Below are 19,608 nucleotides of genomic sequence, written 5' to 3' on the forward strand. Positions count from 1 at the left end.
CCGGCTACAGCTGCTGACACGCAGCCCAGGCCCGCCCCTGGGGCTCACAGCACATGCACAGCCCGGCTAAGGCCACTGGTGTGCAGCGCGGGGCCCACCCCTAGGACGCATGGCGCAAGCGCGGCCCAGTCCAGCCTGGCTGTTGCTCCTGGTGCGTGGGCCGGGCCGTGTAGGGCCCCGCGGCTGTGAGGGGAAGGGCGTTGCTGGCCGGCGCCGTGGGGATGTGGGCAGGCCAGCGCTGCGGGAGCCGGGCACGTGGCGCCTGATGGCAGCTGTAAGGGACGACACGCGCCCCTTACAGCTGCCATCAGGCACCCCCCATCAGTTGGCGCCCTGGGCAGCTGCCGGGCTCGCCCGTGCCTCTGTCCTGCCCTGCGATTAACTGGTCGATCTTGGGGGGCTGACCAGTTGATCACAAGGCTTTTGAGGGTCCCTCCAATGCCCTTCACCCCCAAGATAAATGCCACGCTGATGCTACTTCCAGGGACAATGGAGGTAGCGCGGGCTTCTGGTGGGGTGGAGGGAGTTCTGCAGCTGCACGCCAGGTCCCAGAAGTGCACAGACTGGTCTTCCTCCCCCCTCAACAGCTGGTGTGGTACTTAAAATGCCAGTCTGTCATGCGCTGGAGACTTTGTTCTCCTGCTGCCTTCCTGCTCGCAGGGAAGGGGGTGTGGGTCTGGGACTGCGCAGGCTCTGGTTGCTCGGGCAGAACGCGCTGCCATGGGAAGTGGAGGAGCAAGGCGCATGCTGCCCGAGCAATTGTGGCTGGCGTGGTCCAGGACTCCTTCTCACCCCAGCACAGGAAGGCAGCAGGGGAATAAAGTTCCCAGCACGCTGGCTCCAGCTGCTCAGGTGACGTGCGCTGCCATGGGGTGCGGAAGAGCAAGGTGCACACTGCCCGAGCGGTTGGGGCTGGCGTGGTCCGGGACTCCCCCTCGCCTGTTCCCACCCAACGCAGGAAGGCATCAGGCGCTTGACAGACTAGCGTTTCAGGTACCGTGTTGCTGTTTGGGGGATGAGAGAACATCCCACACACTTCCTGGGCCTTGGTGCGCAGCTGCAGGATCCCCAGGTACCAGTCCCTGTACCCTCCCCCCGCCCGGAATCCCAAAGTACCCTGGCCCCAGCACCAATTGGCAACCTGCCCTGGCACCCACCAGCACCCTGTCCCCTGTCCCGGCACCCTGTCCCCTATCCCAGCATCCACTGGCACCCTGTCCTCTGCCCCAGATCCTTGCCCCGGTACCCACTGGCACCCTGTCCCAGGCCTCTGCCCTGGCACCCACTGGCACCCTGTCCTCTGCCCCAGCACCCACAAGCACCCTGTCCCCTGCCTCAGCATCCAGTCCCCACCAGCACAGTTGGGGCCACATTAGTGAGGCTTGAGGGGTTTGGAGGTGTTGTGTTTTTGTATCTCACTTGTGTGGCCCCGATTGACTTTTCTGTGGGTCAGTTACCCCTGATTCAAAACAGGTTCTCCGCCCTTCTCATAAATAAAGAAAATGCTGAAACCTTTTGTGTTGGACATATTTTATTTAAAAATAAAGGCTGTCCAACAAGCCCCCAGTTGGGGCCAACCCCTCATCTGGCCACAGCTTCATAACACTCCTGTACCCCCCCCCCCACCCTAATTCCAAATCTGAGCCTATCATATACTGGAACCCCCTGTCCTGAGCCTCTCACATCCCCAAACTCCTGCACACCCCATGTCCTCAGTCTTCTGCCACAACACTCTAGCACCATTTACACACTGCAAATCTGTGTCCTAAGCCCATTATACTCCCAACCTCCCTGCCCTGAGCCCCTCACACACCCAACTCAAACTCCTGCACTCTCACATCCACAAGCCTGTGGCTTGCTCAGTACCCCAACCCTCCATCTGAGCCCAACACTCCCCAGCCTGGAGCCCCTTCTCTGAGCCAGCATCCCCTCTTTTTGCATCCAAATTCCCTCCCAGAGCTTGCACTTCTCACTCTTTCCCACACCTGAATCCCTCATTCACACCCCAGAGCCCGCACCTCCTGTCTCCCAGTGAGGCTAGACTGCAGGAGTTTTTCAGGCAAACACGCTCTTTTGGCAGCCCCTGTATTCATCGTTCCACGAAGACTGAGGGGGCTTCCAAAAAAAGTTTTTTTTCCCGACATTTGGCCCAGTCTAAATGGGCCAAATGTCAGAAAAATTTCTTCCAATGGAAGGATTGAAAAAAAGCAGCAGTGTAGCCATACCCTGAGAGTGTATAAGGGCTAGGGACAGCAAGTGATGGAAAAAAGGGGAACAGAGAGGGCAGGGCCTCAAGGAAGGGGTGGGGTAGATCATGGATTGTCCTGACATTTAAAAAGTGATCTTGGGTGTAAAAAGGTTGGAGACCACTGAACTACACAATTCACGTAGCTCAATTTGCATAGCTTATTTCGAGTTAAGCCCTTCTGTGTAGATGCACCCTTCTTAAGGAACAATAATACAACCTAAGCCTCAATCTAATCTGTGTCCCTGAGTTTGGCTTTCCTGTGGGTTTATCACTAGGATCTCCTGTGCCTTAATTTCCTCTCCCTAAAGAACCACTTTCACATTCTTTATAGCAATGGTTTTCTCAACCAGAAGTACCCCGAGGGTCTTCCAAGGGGTACATCACTTCATTTAGATATTTGCCTGGTTTTACAACAGGCTACATAAAAAGCACTAGTGAAGTCAATACAAACTACATTTTCATGCAATGACTTATTTGTACTGCTCTATATGCTATACGCCAAAATGTAAGTACAATCTTTATATTCCAATTAATTTATTTTACAATTTTATGGTAAAATGGGAAAGTACGTAGTTTTCCACGAAGTGCTGTGACAGTTTTGTATTTTTATGTCTGATTTGGTAAGCAAGTCATTTTTAAGTGAGGTGAAACTTGGAGGTATACAAGATAAATCAGACTCTTGAAAGGGGTACCATAGGCCTCATGTACACTACACTAGGGATCAATGCTCTGAAGTTGATTGGACACAGATTGCTCTGCAGTTGACTCCTGAACTCTGCTTCAGACAAGAAGAGTAAGGTAAGCTGATGGGAGAGTTTCTGTCATTGATGCCCCACAGTGTAGACACAGCAATAGCTCGACCTAAGGTATGTTGTCTCCAGCTATGTTATTCATGTAGCTACAATTGAGTGCCTTAGATCAACTTTCTGCAGTAATGTAGACATAGGCATACTCTTGAAAGGGTGAGAGGCGCTGATGGAATTAATCACATATCTGGCACAATGAATCAACAGAATTTCAATCAATTTTATACTGGCAGCTAACTGAATCAGCAAAGTCTTGCCACCCTTTTATACTCTATTTTAGATTTTGCATGCTCTATGCATTGTAGAAAACAAGATTCTAGAGTATACAAAATGTGAATTAAATGTGGAGACTAGTAAACCATCTGACTATAAAATATTTCACCATATATTGTTTCTGAAAATCAGGTTATACACAGTGAGCGAGAGAGAATTTTTAGTGTTACATGTGTTGTTGTTATTTAGTTATATTACAGTAGTACCTAATCTGAATTAGTGATAGAAATGTAGCCTTGTTAGTCTGGTGTAGCTGAAACAAAATACAGGATTATGTAGCACTTTAAAGACTAACAAGATGAGCTTTCGCGGGCCAGACCCACTTCCTCAGATCAAATAGTGGAAGAAAATAGTCACAACCATATATACTAAAGGATACAATTAAAAAAAAGTGAACACATATTAAAAGGACAAATCACATTTCAGAACAGAAGGGGGATGCGGGGGGGGGGGGGGAAGGAAGGTAAATGATATTAGAGGTGGGGAAAGGTTGATGTCTGTGAGCTAATGGTATTAGAGGTGATAATTGGAAAATTAGACACCACCCTCTACATGCACAATTTTGGTCCCAGCGTGCATCAGTAGTATAACTCAGAAAGTAAAGTAGCGCAGGCACTGTGGGATAGCTAATCCACAGTGCATCAGTCTCAAAGTTGACAGCAGTCTCCCTTACGGGGACATGCTACTTCAAACTATGCTGAATTCTTCCCCGCAGTGGGGACACAGATCTTTTACTTGGCAAAATTGGGTGACCAGAAATTGACCTTTATAGATTCAACTTTATTTTATAGTGTAGATATGGCCTAACTACCAGGTTTATTAGCTAAGAAAAAAGAATGAGAGGTAAAAGCAGGTAAAATATAATTATAGGTAAATCAGTTTGTAACTTCAAATAACAGCAGTGATGTAATAAACTGCCATTTCCCCAAAAGTCTTTTCCAAGGCTACCAAGAATAAAATGCTTTAGTAAGGCATTTGATACAGTACCACATGGGGAATTATTGGTTAAATTGGAAAAGATAGGGATTAATATGAAAGTTGAGAGGTGGATAAGCAACTGGTTAAAGGGGAGACTACAGCGGGTCATATTGAAAGGTGAACTGTCAGGTTGGAGGAAGGTTACTAGCGGAGTTCCTCAGGGATCAGTTTTGGGGCCAATTTTATTTAATCTTTTTATTGCTGATCTTGGCACCAAAAGTGGAAGTGTCCGAATAAAATTTGCGGATGACACAAAGTTGGGAGCTATTGCCAATTCAGAAAAGGATCGGGCTATCATACAGGAAGATCTGGATGATCTTGTAAATTGGAGTGATAGCAATAGGATGAAATTTAATAGTGAGAAGTGTAAGGTTATGCATTTAGGGATTAATAACAAGAATTTTAGTTATAAGCTGGGGACACATCAGTTGGCAGTAATGGAGGAGGAGAAGGACCTCAGAGTCCTGGTTGATTATAGAATGACTATGAGCCGCCATTGTGACATGTCCGTGAAAAAGGCTAATACGATCTTGGGATGTATTAGGCGAGGTATTTCCAGTAGGGATAAGGAGGTGTTAGTGCCATTATACAAGGCATTGGTGAGACCCCATTTGGAATACTGTGTGCAGTTCTGGTCTCCCATGTTTAAGAAGGATGAATTCAAACTGGAACAGGTACAAAGAAGGGCCACTAGGATGATCCGAGGAATGGAAAACCTGTCTTATGAAAGGAGACTCAAGGAGCTTGGCTTGTTTACCTTAACCAAAAGAAGGCTGAGGGGGGACATGATTGCACTTTTTAAATATATTAGAGGGATAAATACCAGGGAGGGAGAGGAATTATTTAAGCTTAATACCAATGTGGACACAAGAACAAATGGATATAAGATGGCTAGTAGGAAGTTTAGACTTGAGATTAGACGAAGGTTTCTAACCATTAGAGGAGTGAGGTTCTGGAATGATTATAGTCATTCTATAATCAGTGTCCCATAATAAAGGGAAGTAGTGGGGGCAAAAGATCTATCTGGTTTCAAGATTAAACTAGATGGGTTTATGAAGGGGATGGTTTGATGAGATAGCATGATCTTGGTAACTAATTGACCATTCATTATCAGTGGGAATAGGTCAATGGAGGAATGATAGGAGTTACTATAGAGAACTTTCTGTGTGTCTGGCTGATGAGTCTTGCCCACATGCTCAGGGTTTAGCTGATCGCCATATTTGGGGTCGGGAAGGAATTTTCCTCCAGGGTGGATTGGCAGAGGCCCTGGAGGTTTTTTGCCGTCCTCTGTAGCATGGGGTACGGATCACAGCTAGAGGATTCTCTGCATCTTGGGGTCTTCAAGTATTTGAAAGCTTCAATATCTGAGATATAGGTGAGAGGATTATTCTGGGAGGGGTGGGTGAGATTCTGTGGCCTGCACTGTGCAGGGGGTCAGACTAGATGATCATAATGGTCCCTTCTGACCTTCAAGTCTATGAGTCTAACTCTGGGCATGTCTATCTTCTCATTCAATTTTCTGCTCTATTAGGCTACGTCTATACTGTGGAGCTATTTCAAATAGCTATTCTATGTCTTTAAAGCAGCCCATTATTTTGAAATAGATTTTGAAATAACAGATGTGCTATTCCGGCATCTCTCTAACCCTCGTTCAGGGTTAAGGGACGATTGGAATAGCACTTTATAATTTTGAAATAAGCTATTTTGAAATTACCTTGAAATAAGCTATGCTAATTGCTTATTTTGTATGCAAGGGTGTAGATACACCCTTAGAATTCTAACAGTCCAGAGATGAAAGATATGTTCTTGAATGCATATTTATAGCTCTTTTTTATACAGAATGCTAGCTGATAATACCCACGCGATTTTTCTTCTTTGACTGATAGTAAGGATTCCATTCATAATCTTTGTCCTCACAAACAATGACCACTTGTTTTGAAATTAGCATTTTCAGATAAAGTCCTTAAGTTCTTCATTAGCATTTCATAAGATTTCTTTGATGGATAATTTAGTTACAGTAAAAGTTTGCTGTTAATTATAACAGGATGAGATAAGTGAGACTGATACAGTAATGATCCATTAGTTTTCATGAAGTTTAAACATTTGAATACACAGTTATACATTCAATATTTAGTTTGATCTATCCTAATAGCAAGTAGGTTGGCCTGAATACATTCCTACATCTAACAATCGCTTTGATCTTGACTAACACAAAAGTGTGGTATGTCCTGTGGTTGTTGGTAAGAATCATCTTGAGGTTAGGTGGTTGTCTATAGGAGACTATGGGTCTGTCTCCCAGATCCTCTCGGAGTTTAGTATCCTGTTCCAGTATAGGCTGTAACCTTAAGATGATTCTTACCAACAACCACAGGACATACCCCACTAATACCAACCCTGGTACCTTCCCTTGCAACAAACCCCGTTGCCAGCTTTGTCCACATATTCACTCTTCTGCTACCATTATTGGACCCAACCAAGTGAGTTATGAGATCAAGAACACATATTCCTGCGCATCCAGAAATATAATTTATGCAATCATGTGCCGAAAGTGTCCGTCCGCTATGTACATTGGACATACGTCTCAGACACTTCGCCAAAGGATCAATGCCCACAAAACAGATATCAGACAGGATCACAAAAACAGTTTCTTGCCATTTCAACCAGAAAGGACATTGTCTCAACGACTTGATTACCTGTATCCTGCTTCAAAGACCTTTTAAGTCTTCACTTCAAAGAGAATCCTCTGAACTGTCATTCATACTTAAATTCGACACTTTACACTCAAATTTCAATAAAGACGCTAATTATCTTACCCATTACAAAGATAGCTTCCCCAATTATCATCTCTAATATCATTAGCTCACAGACATTTACCTCCCCCGCCCTTCCCGTCCCTCCATCCCCCTTCTGTTCTGAAATTTGATTTGTCCTTTTCATATGTGTTCATTTTTTTAATTGTATCCTTTGGTATATATGGTTGTGCCAATTTTCTTCCACTATTTGATCTGAGGAAGTGGGTCTAGCCCATGAAAGCTCATCACCTATTAAACCATCTTGTTAGTCTTTAAAGTGCTACACAGTCCTGTTTTTTGTTTCAGCTGCACCAGACTAACACGGCTACATTTCTACCACAAGTGAATTGGGCTGTTGCTCTGATTTAATCTGGTTTACCAGCAACACCGTGCCTATTCAGAAGACAGGGGAAAATGTTGATGCCAAGTCAAAAAAATCCAGAGCGGTAGCAGACAGTTTGAAAACTTGAAGGACAGAATGAAAAGTGGGGACACCAGAAAAAGCAAGAGATGAGGCATATCATATATTTATCAGAAGCCCTGATATGGAAACTGCCAAAATCCAAGATTTTCACGTTCAGATCTACTAAGACTAAAAGAGCAATATAAGTCAAGTTGTCTTTGTAGCATTTAGAATCACGTTTATCATTTCCAGTTATTTCCTTTTGTATGAACCAAGAACAGAATAGAGTCCTAGATATCCATTTGTAATTTTGAGTTTAAGTACATACTGTAGAAGGTTTTTCTATTGTAGAAGCCTGTGTTGCTTAAGATTGTGAACATTTTTGTTACTAATACATTCTAATTTTTATGCAAGTACAGATTAATATTGTAAGAAAATTTAATAAACTATAAAATATATTTTGATATCATGTTTTCTGATGCATTTAGATGTCGTCAAATAGATTGACACCACCTGCTGATAAAGAGACTTGGAACAATTGCTTGCCACCTATAGCTTTACCTATGTCATCAACAGCTGGAATCTCATCATCACACAATAAATTATTGAAATACCGAAGATTAAAGGAACAGCAAAAGACACTTAATCAGATAGTGTGAGTTTTATATAATCTATGTATACGTTTTAGAGATTTATGTCTCAGTCTGTATTTGAGTCCATTTGTTCAAGAGCTCCTCCTAAGCGGTAATAGCTAGGACCACCAATTTTGGTATGCAGCTTCTTTTTCTTGTAACTTAAAACAAGGTCAGGATTTGCTTGTGCCAGGAAAGGGGCTGTTTCCTTAACATGGAAAAGGAGGGGCTATTTAGAGGGACCAATTCTGAGAGTGACCGCTGGGGGCAGCAAGCCTACAAGGGAGAGCCATCCTGTTGAGTATCCACTGGGGGCAACCATACCACCAAGGGAGTGGCCAGCAGAGCTGCTGCTCTGCCATCTTGACTGCCAGCACATTGGGTAAATAGCACCCCTGCCCCAAACACTTCCCCCATTCTGGCCTATGGCTGCGACATCGGAGATGGGGAGAGAAAAAGACCCTTGGTAGCTGGGGGAGAGAAAAGGTCCTTGGAGGCTGGGGGAGGAGGGGATAGGACTGGGAAGAGAGAAAAGGCCTGTGCTGGATTGGACCCTCTACCCTGAGCCCCTCCTCACCTCAACCCTCATTCTCGCACCCCCCAACCTCTCGTACTGCCTTCCCCCACATCTTCAAGACCCTGCCCTGATTCCTGCACCCCCCCCCACGCCACCAGCTCCCTGTCCTGAAGGACCTGAGCAGCACCAGATAAGTTTTCTAGTTCCATCAAGTTGAGAGGTTTTAACAATCTCTTTCTTAGAGTTTTATACTGCCACCCATTACTATGGTAGCAAAGTGCCTTACATATAAAATCAATAGCAAGATCTCTAATGGTCTTCTTCATGGAGTCTCTCTGATACCTCTCCCTTTACATGGCCAAAACTCTGTTTGGGGTAATTTTAGGGGGACAGTGTAGAGGGACAGTGTTGGAAATGAGTGTCCCTTATGATGGTAAGGTTTTCTCAAAAAGGAAGGTTCCTTTGCAATTTTAACTGAAGATGGTCAGACTCTGGATTAGCCTGAATTCCTCTAGAAGATTGCTCTATTACTGGGTGCCCTCAGTAGATAAAAATGTGTCCCCAGCTCTTGCATGCTTCGATTAGGCCTTAGTGATTTGCATTGTCCCAGAGGAGCACCCTGTTATGGTGATTCATAGAGTGACATATATTAATATTATGCAAATACAGTGCTATACAAGCCCTGTGTATTAATAAGCATTTAAAAACATTAGGGTAACTTTATGTATTTTTTATAGGTGTGACTAGTAACTAAATTAACACAGACATCTATTGCTAAGGGTTTTTAAAAAAAATATTAATTGCAACTATCTTGTAAATTACTATATTTCTTGTTCTGGAACTTTTTTGTGTGTGTGATTGCCCTGTTGATATAAATTCAAGGATTATGCTTTAGCACATGCTTAACTTAGTATGTGAGTCCCATTCATGTCAGTGATACTACTAGAATGTTTAAAGTTAAGCACATGTGTAAGTCTTTGTGGGATTGTAGTCATGCTGGGATCAGATGTGGTAAAGGTATGCAATTGCATGGATAACCCTAGAACACAGGTACATACATAGAATGTATATAAATACACACAATATTTCCATTTGATTATGGCTGAGATATGGGTGTGTCATTATATAAAGAGAGAGCAAATTGGAAAATCTTACTGTATAGAGTTGAAATAGTTGGTAAACATGAAAAAGGAATTTGTAGCACTTTATAATAACTCTATAATATTATGCTTAAAATTTTATTTAAAAGTTTTAACACTTTTTCCAACTATAATTCAGAATTGACCGGGCTTTAAAAAATTATAAAGCAACCATGGAAGAAAAGTATCGGAGAGGTCCCACGCCTCCTGAGCCAGAACTACCTTCTACTGTGAGTTTTTAATCCCTTTCAGCTGTAATGTTTACTTTTGATCACATTGTCTTTGATTCTTGTTGATGATGTATTTAGTCTCTTATCTGCAAATATTAACAAAGTAGAGGCCAATCCTGCACTAAGTCATAAATAACTTTATTCGTGTGAAAATGTCTCAGAAGGTTAGGTGTATTAGTCTGTAACTTCAAAAACAATGGGTAGTTCTGTGGCACGTTAGAGTCTAACAAAAATATATAGTACTGTATCATGAGCTTTTGTGTGTAAAACCTTGTTCATCAGATGAACTGGAATGGAAATAACAGAAACCAAGATTAATATAATAGCAAAAAAGTATCTGTCAATTGTAGGACCCATGCTAATGAGCTAATTAAGTGGGCTGGAAGTGTCTGATTTTTAGATTTTTATGTAAAAAAGCAGTTATTAAAGGCAGAGGAGATTGATTTTATAATGTGATATTCAGTTAATTGTCTTTGTTCAAGCTCAGGGTAACAGCATTAAATTTGTAGATGAATACCAAGTCCACATTTTCTCTCTGTAATTGGCTGGTGAAATTCCTTTGTAGAAGAACGGCTACTTTTAAATCCATGGTTGAGTTACCAGGCAGATTAAAATGTTCTCCTACAGGTTTGTGTGTGTTACCATTTCTGATTTGTGCCCATTCATTCTTAGTTGTAGAGACTGCCCCATTTAGCCAATATACATAGCAGAGGGGCATTGCTGGCACTTGATGGCATGTATCACATTAGATGGCATTATATCACATGTGCAGTTGTGTGAGCCTGATGTTGTGGTTTATGTAGTTAGGTCCTGTCAAGGCTGATTCCCCACTCTGGCATGATAAATGCAGAAGAGGGGGCCCGCAAAAGTATCCCAAAACCTTATCTCTCCAGGCTTTGGTATAAAACTCCCCTCCCCCCCAATCCTAAAAAACCTAGATTTTGGGGATGAAAATCCACTGCCACCATCAAGTGCTTTTAAACCCACAAAGAGGGGTGGACACTTGAAACCAACCCCAGGGGCACCGCAAGCTCTTTTCCCTAAAGAGCTTGAAAAAGAAAAGAAAAAATACATACTGCAGTCTGTGGCTGCTATCCTGTAGTCAGAGGCATGCAGATCCCATAGACAGATGTTTCAGGACACAGAACTGAACCAATACCAGGTTAATAAAAAAGAAAGAACTTTTATTATCAAAACAATACTCCTGTTTCAAGCATGACGACTAGATGGAAAAGTCACCAATTAATATACTCATGAGGGACTCCCATGGGCCAAAACTTAGTTACAAAGGAGCGGAAAACCCATTTCTAAATGCACAGATATCAGATTCCCATTCCCAAACCATAAAACAACAAAACCTAATGGATTTATCTAGACTTTGCCCTCCTTACAGATGGTAAAGAGTCTTTTCTTGGAGAGGGACATGTTGTCTATCCCCCTCAGTATCTGGAGAGTCAACTGGCCCAGAGACAAAGAAGGGAAAACCCAAAAATTCCTTTGTCTGTTTGAAATCCCTATCTGCATTTCTATTGTCTGACTGCTACCTGGCTAGGTACAGTAAACCCCTTAGTCCCCAGGCTACTGGCCATCCCTCATGACCATGACAGGTCCTGTGATAGATATGTGGACAGAGATGGCAACAGGTTTGTCCCAGCCTTTTTAACATAGCAATCTGTGAGGATGAGGGCAAATCGTGATGAAATCTGAAGTAGTTATCTTCTGAGCTTCCTTCATCACTCACCACTCCTGCAGCCTGCTTGTCTCAATGAAATTAAAAAAAGGGCTGCAGAAGCTCTCAGACCTACTATTGAATCTGCCAGATACACCTTTGCTTTCCTGTTGGTAAAGCAAAGAATAGCCAGCAAAGAGAGTGGGGGTAAGGGAAGAAGAGTGAATTAGTTTTTCAGTCAGTGTGGCTGAGCTTGGGAGGTGGGGTAAGAGCCTGTGGAGTAAAAGTTACCTTGTATTGTGCTGTGGCATCATCGAGGATAGTGTTCCTGACAACTTGTAGTCAATCCCCATGTGGAATTTTGGTGTAAAGAACTTCTACATCCACAGTGGCCAAGATGGTGTTTTCAGGAAAATTACTGATGCTCTGTAGTTTCTTCAAGAGGTCAGTGGGGTCTTGAAGATAGGTAGGAGTGATGGCAGCATAAGGTCTAAGGAGAGTCAATGTAGTCAGGTAATCCTGCTGTAAGCGTGCCGATGCCTGAGATGATGGGACATACAGGATTTCAAGGTTTATGGATCTTGGGTAGCAGATAGCGCCTGGTTGAGGCACTGGGGATGTGTTGTGTAGATTTGGTCCTGAGCTGTAGTAAGGAGTTTCTTTAGCGGATAGTGTAGTTTCTTTTGATATTCTTAAGTGGGATCAGAGGAAAGAAGCCTGTAGAATGTGGTGGTGATGAATTGTCTGGTAGCCTTATATTTGTAATCTGACCTATTCAATTATAATGTTAGAGTTGTTTATGAAGCTGTGGATGATATCATGTTCTGCACGGCTGAGGTTATGTGTCACATGATATTGTTTGTTCACAATGTCAGCCTGTGCACATTTGCAGAAGCAATCAATGTGAGTGTGAGTAGTTCTGTTGTAGTCAATAGATAGATGTGCACATGTTTGCATGGAAGAGCTTTTCAGTAGCTATAATATTTGTTCAGCTTGTGAATCAAGATTTATACTAATATATTAGTTTTCTAATTTGGCTTCTCATTGTTTATACTTACTTTATATGACTTTTTTATTTTTATTTTTTTTACAGATGAACAGTGAGCAAAAAAAACAAAGAGTGAGTTAAATTGTTTAGTATTCTACTTTTCTGAAGAGAGATACTGCATGATTCCTGTCCTGAAATAACACAGAATTAGTATGTGTGAGAGGAATTAATAGTATGTTTAATTAGACCAATTTCTAACAGTTGCACTTGGGAAGATGTGGCTGTCATGCTGTCTAGAGTGGCTCACGACCATGAGTGCCTACCTCAGGGCAGGCTGTCAAAAACAGGATAGACATTCCAAATTGGTAGTATCTTCTATAATTAGATTTCACCAACCCAGTAACAAATGTGAATTCCTGCATCACTATCAGGGACAACTGCTGAGGAGGCAACTGCAGGGTGGGCAACACCGGTCCTCCCCCATGTCTCCTTTCTATGCCATTCCTATCTCCAAGATGGGACAACCCAGCTCTTCCCCATCCTTGTTTCACCCCCTCCCCACCTCTGGTCTGCCCCTCCCTACCTCTTTCCTACCCTGCCTCTTCCCTCAAGCCTCTTTCCCCAAACAATGCAGCCTAGGGAACCTATGGAGTCATGGTGTAGTGGAGAGGCAGCAGGGGGTTTGGCCCCCCGGCACTCGCCAGCAGCGGCAAGGGGAAACGGAGCAATGAGATCCTAGCCTGCTCTGCTTCCCTAGCTCCTGGCTTCATTGTTCCATTTCCTGCTGATTAGTGTGGGGGAAGTCTTGCCCCGCGCCCTCAAGCAATGTGGCCATCAGTCTCTTACTTCAGGTCAGTTGATACCCTAGATCCTGTATCAAAGACAATGCCTAAAGTAGGGATAATATAATATATGGAGATATACCATCTCATAGAGCTGAAAGGGACCGTGAGAGGTCATCAAGTCCAGTCCCTTGCCCTCACAGCAGGACCAAGTACCATCCCTGACAGATTGGCCCCCGATCCCTAAATGGCCTCCTCAAGGATTGAGCTCACAACTCTGGGTTTAGCAGACTAATGCTCAAATCACTGAGCTATCCCTCCCTCCTACATTGTACCCATGATCAACCAAAAGCCCAAGGACATAATGGTGTAGTTGATTAACCAATAAGCAAAAGCTTATCAGGTAATGCTATAGGCTACACGCATTCCCCCTGCTAGTAAATTTTTTAGCAGGCTGTAAAAATTGTAGATAATGAATATGCAAATAAAATGTTACCAGTCTGCCCAAAGTTTGTGAATGGGTTTGCCAGTCCACGGCATAGAAAAGGTCAGGAACCATTACTTTGGGGGATAGGATTATAATTCAGAAAGATCTGGATGAATTGGAGAAATGGTCTGAGGAATAGGGTGAAATTCAGTAAGAACAAATGCAAAGTCCTCCACTTACAAAATAGGAAACGACAGCCTAGGAGGAAATACTAAAGAAAGGGATCTAGGGGTCATAGTAGACCACAAACTAAATAGGAGTCAACAGTGTGACACATGCAAAAAAAGCAAATATAATTCTGGAGTGTATTAGCAGGAGTGTTGTAAGCAAAACACAAGGGCTGCGTCTAGACTGGCATGATTTTGCGGAAATACTTTTAACGGAAAAGTTTTTCCGTTAAAAGTATTTCCGCAAAAGCGCATCTAGATTGGCACAGATGCTTTTGCACAAAAGCATCCATGGCCAGTCTAAAGACGCGATTTTGCGCAAGAAAGCCCCGATCGCCATTTTAGCCATCGGGGCTTTTTTGCGCAAAACAGTTCTTCCCTGACTACACTGGCCCTCTTGCGCAAGTATTCTAGTGCAAGAGGGCTTTTTCCCGAGCAGGAGCATGAAAGTATTTGTGCAAGAAGCACTGATTTTGTACATTACAAAGTCAGTGCTCTTGTGCAAATTCAAGCGGCCGGTGTAGACAGCTGGCAAGTTTTTGCGCAAAAGCGGTAGTTTTGCGCAAAATCTTGTCAGTCTAGATGCACCCAAGAAGTAATTTACTCTGTTCTATGCTGATTAGGCCTCATTTGGAGTACAGTGTCCAGTTCTGGGAACCGCATTTCAGGAAAGATATGGATAAATTGGAGATGGTCCACAGTAGAGCAAAACAAATTATTAAAGGACTAGAAAACATAATCTATGAGGAAAGGCTGAAAGAACTGGGTTTGTTTAGTTTGGAAAAGAGAAGACGGAGAGGGGACATAACTGCTTTCAAGTACCTAAAAGATTGTTACAAGGAGGAAGGAAAAAAATGTATTCTCTTTAACCTCTGATGATAAGCCAAGAAGCAATGAGCTTAAATTGCAGCTAGAGAGATTTAAGTTGGACAATAGTAAAAGCTTCCTTACCATCAGGGTGGTTAAGCACTGGAATAAATTGCCAAGAAAGGGTTGTGATTAATCAAGCTGCTTTAATATTAGAAGAGGATATCTATTTTTTTATCAAAGTCACAAAGATATGCTCCATAATCATTGGCATAAACTTGGGCAAGAAAGGGTATTTTTACACCAGCCCCTTAGTTCGAATTAGGGAGGCTAATGTAGGCATTCGAAGTTGCAAATAAAACCCGGGATTTAAATGTGAGCAGCCTTCAGTGTACTAGTAATTACTTTGAGGGGATGATAATCCCTTGGATACCTTGACTCTACTAATATAAATCTGGTTTGGAGGATTAATAATGATGATATTATGGTCCTTTCAGACCAACTATTTGTTTATGAAGAAGTGTGTGGCAAGTAATCCAATAGTTCCTATTCAGCAGCAGTGGCTGACCTCCATGCTTACTCTGGTACCTCAGTCCCTCATGAAAGGCAAGGAGAGAGAGTTACTGGTTGAAGAACTTTTAGATGAGATAACAAAGGATTATGAAATGAGCATGAAGAGATGTGTGGGTAAGAGCTACACGCTACATTATGTTAGCATTATTATTGTATGAATGTATACCTATTATAATGTATTCAAAATGGTGCATCTGAAAATCATCACTGGAAAAAGAGTATGCCCTTACTAATACTACTTGTTATCTAACCTAAAGTAATATAATTGAAGACTAAGCAGTTGGTAGTTTTCACCTCAGTTAGCAGGCTGAGTTAAAAATTATAGTGGCATCTAGAGTATGTCTAGACTACATGGCTCCGCCAATGGAGCCATGTAAACTGGTTTACCCAGCATAGGCAAAGAAATGGGGATTTAAATAATCCCTGCTTCATTAAAATAAACATGGCCACCGCGCTGTGCCAACGATCAGCTGATTCGGCACAATGCAACTGTCTAGATGCAGATCTGTTGGCTGGGGAAGACTTTGCTGACCGAACCCCTATGCCTTGTGAAACGAGGCTTACAGGATCAGTCGGCAAAGGCTTCCCCACCTGACAGATCTATGTCTAGACTGCCACACTGTGCCGTATCAGCTGATCGTCAGCACAGCGCGGCGGCCATGTTTATTTTAATGAAGCGGGGATTATTTAAATCCCCCCTTCTTTGCCTCTGCTGGGTAAACTAGTTTACATGGCTCCATCGACGGAGCCATGTAGTCTAGACATACCCTTGGGCTAGGTCTAGACTGCAAGCCTCTTTCGAAAGAGGCTTTTTTGAAAGACACTTTCGAAAAAACCTCTTTCAAAAAAGAGCGTCTAGACTGCAAGCAGTACTTTCGAAAAAGCAAGCCGCTTTTTCGAAAGAGAGCACCCAGGCAGTCTGGATGCTCTCTTTCGAAAAATCCCTGTTTGTATTCAAGAACGCCTTTTTTCGAAAGAGCACTTTCGAAAAAAGGCGTTCTTCCTCGTGAAATGAGGAGTACTGCCATCGAAAGAAAAGCCACCTTCTTTCGATTTAATTTCTGTAGTCTAGACACAGGTGAAGTTTTTTCGAAAAAAGGCTACTTTTTTCGAAAAAACCCTGCAGTCTAGACACAGCCCTAGTATTTAGCTCATGCAGCTTACTCGTGAAGTCCATTAACTGTCTTGTCTATGTTTGGGTGTTATCTTGGGTTAAATAATTTGAGTTATTTTACTCAAGAATATACCAATTTTCCTACTGAAAACTCCACCTTAATTGTTCATCTCCACCTTACCCATCATATTTATGTTTGAGAACCCTCCTTTCTAGCCTTTTCTCTTCCATGGATATTAGTCTTTATTTTTCATTAGTCCATTTTTCACACAAGCGCCCTCATCTTTTTTCCCATGTTAGTCCGTATGCATGGACAAGCTCCTGGTAAAAATTTGTACCCTTCAGATCTCTCCAGAAAACTTAACCTCTGCCATGTTGCCTACAAAATAATTGATAACTAGATAGCTTGTGTAATCAAAATGGTCTCACTGTTAATTTGTGCTGCTTTCCCATCTGCTTATTTTTCAGCCTGTTGTTTCTCATAATATAGATTGTAAGGAACTGCCATTTTGTTGTGGGTGTATAAAGCGCCTTCTTTAATGGGGGCCTGATTTTTATTGGGGCTTCTGGTCACTACAATAATACAATAATTATGTTTAGATTAATTTTCTTCTACTTTTCTCAGTTATTTAAGCAAATACTATAAATATCATCATGGTAGGGTAAAGATGAACCAGATGACAAATGCCATTCTTTCTTTTATTTTGAAAGTTATAAAATGAGGTGTTTAAAATTGGAACTGAATATTTTTGTTGTAAATGTTTTTTATAGACTTTTTAAAAACTTTTTTCAAAAGATATTAAAATGGAATTTTAAAACTTGGTTTTTGTAGCCTAAAGCTTCAATATGTTTTCCACACTAAAAGTTTCTGAAAACTGCAAAAGTTTGTACCCAATTATTCTTCAGCTCATATTAAAAAAGAATAGGTTGAGTTATTGTTTTAATTTAAAATGTTACCAGCATGTTCATAATGTCCCAGTGGAAGTTTTTTTTAAATGTGCTAGTTATTTTACATGTTAAGCACTAGTTTATTGAAAACCTTATGAAGATTAAGGGACAGTCTGATGGGAACGGAGATTTCTTATTTAATATCAGTTTTCCACAAAACACACTTGACAATACAAACTTTTGTCCTCATCAGTGTGGGGAAACCTGAAGATCTGAATGATAGTTAAATCTCCATTATATCAGAGTGCTGGTCTTCTCTAGAGAAATACAGAAAAAATAAGTCAGTTTCCTTTTGTGCAAACTAAAGATTATTTAATTTCCTTCTAATTGTTACATATTTATATTTGCTTTCTAGTGCGAAATGTTCTTGTGAAACCTGATGTAAAAGGTCTTGAAGATGAAAAGGAAGGACCATTACCAGTATCTCCTTTGTGAGTTAATCAAGTTAAGAAGGCTCTTGTTCTTATATGGTAGAAATGTAGCTGTGTTAGTCTGGTGCAGCTGAAACAAAGAGTGCTACACAGTCCTGTTTCTTGTTCTTATATAACATTTTTGCAGCTCTCTTCTTCAAGAGTAGTTCCATTTGAAGCCAGTGGGACTAATGAAGTAAGATGCTATTCAACATGAATAAGGAATTCAGAATCTGGCCTTGACTATACAAATTGTAAAGATCATGTTGCCCATAACTGAAATGTAGCCACCTCTAGAATGAAATGTGGCTTTTAATGGTAGAGAATAACACTACTCTACACTTTAGCTGCCTCATTCTGTAACCATTGAAGTTGATGGGAAAGCTTCCACTGACTTCAGGAAGGATCAAGCCCTAGGACAGGAAGTGAAGAATATCATACCCAGTTGAAACTGCAGAGAGATTTAGGTAGAATATTACTCTTTTTAAGTTGGAATTTGGCTCGGATGTCAAGGTTCATAATAGTACTCTTTTGAAAAGTGCAATGGGAACTTTAATGACCATTTATAGTCTGGAACTTGGTTTTGAATTTGAACTGAAAGATGGCACTTAGGGCAGCAGAATGCCTTGTCATATTTTGTTGGCATATTTAGAAGCACGCGAGCCATTTGCTGACTTACCAGCACTTGCATCTATCACCCAAATACCCAGTCTGACCCTTTTGAGGAAATAACAGATGTTGAACCTGTGGTAAGAGCAGTTGATTTGAAATTGAATATATTATCTCATGGAGGAGTGGGTAATCTATTTACATAACTTCCATTACATTATGTTGGAGATATGTGCATAATACGGCTGCATGCTTAAGTTCATATTAAAAAAAACACACACACTTTTATATCTAGAAAATATTTTATTGACTATTTTAAATATATTGTATTGTTTGCTCTTTCCACTTGTTACTTTTATTTTTTCAGAGGTCTGGATTTTTCCAGGCCTTGGCATAGCAGTTTTATACACGCAAGAAGTCAGATCCTCACAAATTTGCACATCCTTCATCCTACTCTGAAAAATTTACTGGATATTGGTTACACAACATTTTCCAAATTACTTCTAGTGGACTTATCAAATTTCAGGTAAAATATCTTTTGTTGAATTAATATTATAAATGTGGGCTATATGAGCAGTGTTTTTGTAGTCAATAAAGATTGACATTTATGAAACTGCAATTTATTTGTATTTGATATATGAATAATGAAATGATTATGTGTTATTTGTATTCTTCACGGTCCCATAAATAGGAAACATCACACTGTAAACATTTAACATAATTTTCCTAGTCTATACTATGCACAAAAAGTTCACCTACTTGTATATTACGAATAATGTCAGTATATTGGGAGTATGTTCTCCTACTAAATCTCTTAGGGCCAGTGCAGGAACAGTAGAGCTCAATGACAAAACTGTCATTGATTTCTGTGGACTAGGAAATGACATACCTGTAATAGGATTAATTCCCTGGGTTTTTTTTAACCTGAATAAATTGATACCTTCTCTACTAGCAAGTTTGTTAGCTTTAGGAAAATGTTGCCGGTCTTTGTATTTGATAGATACAGTTTTACCCTCCTTACGTGTGTTGCTGATCC

At 41.6% G+C, this 19,608-nt stretch overlaps 1 protein-coding gene across 2 annotated transcripts in view; it reads left to right on the forward strand.

Annotated features, from left to right (window-relative positions):
- The window catches only part of DNAH12 (dynein axonemal heavy chain 12), a 235,540-nt gene that overhangs the window by 1,697 nt on the left and 214,235 nt on the right, over positions 1 to 19,608 (forward strand). For both annotated transcript variants that reach the window (XM_025188576.2, XM_014577420.3), the window contains exons 2-7: positions 7,989 to 8,155; positions 9,928 to 10,018; positions 12,781 to 12,807; positions 15,416 to 15,605; positions 17,909 to 17,984; positions 18,940 to 19,098. In XM_025188576.2, coding sequence (XP_025044361.2) covers positions 7,989 to 8,155; positions 9,928 to 10,018; positions 12,781 to 12,807; positions 15,416 to 15,605; positions 17,909 to 17,984; positions 18,940 to 19,098 — 710 coding nt within the window. The remainder of the gene's footprint in view (positions 1 to 7,988; positions 8,156 to 9,927; positions 10,019 to 12,780; positions 12,808 to 15,415; positions 15,606 to 17,908; positions 17,985 to 18,939; positions 19,099 to 19,608) is intronic.

This window comes from Pelodiscus sinensis, chromosome 11 (genome assembly GCF_049634645.1).
Source record: "Pelodiscus sinensis isolate JC-2024 chromosome 11, ASM4963464v1, whole genome shotgun sequence".
Taxonomy (NCBI): Eukaryota; Metazoa; Chordata; order Testudines; family Trionychidae; genus Pelodiscus; species Pelodiscus sinensis.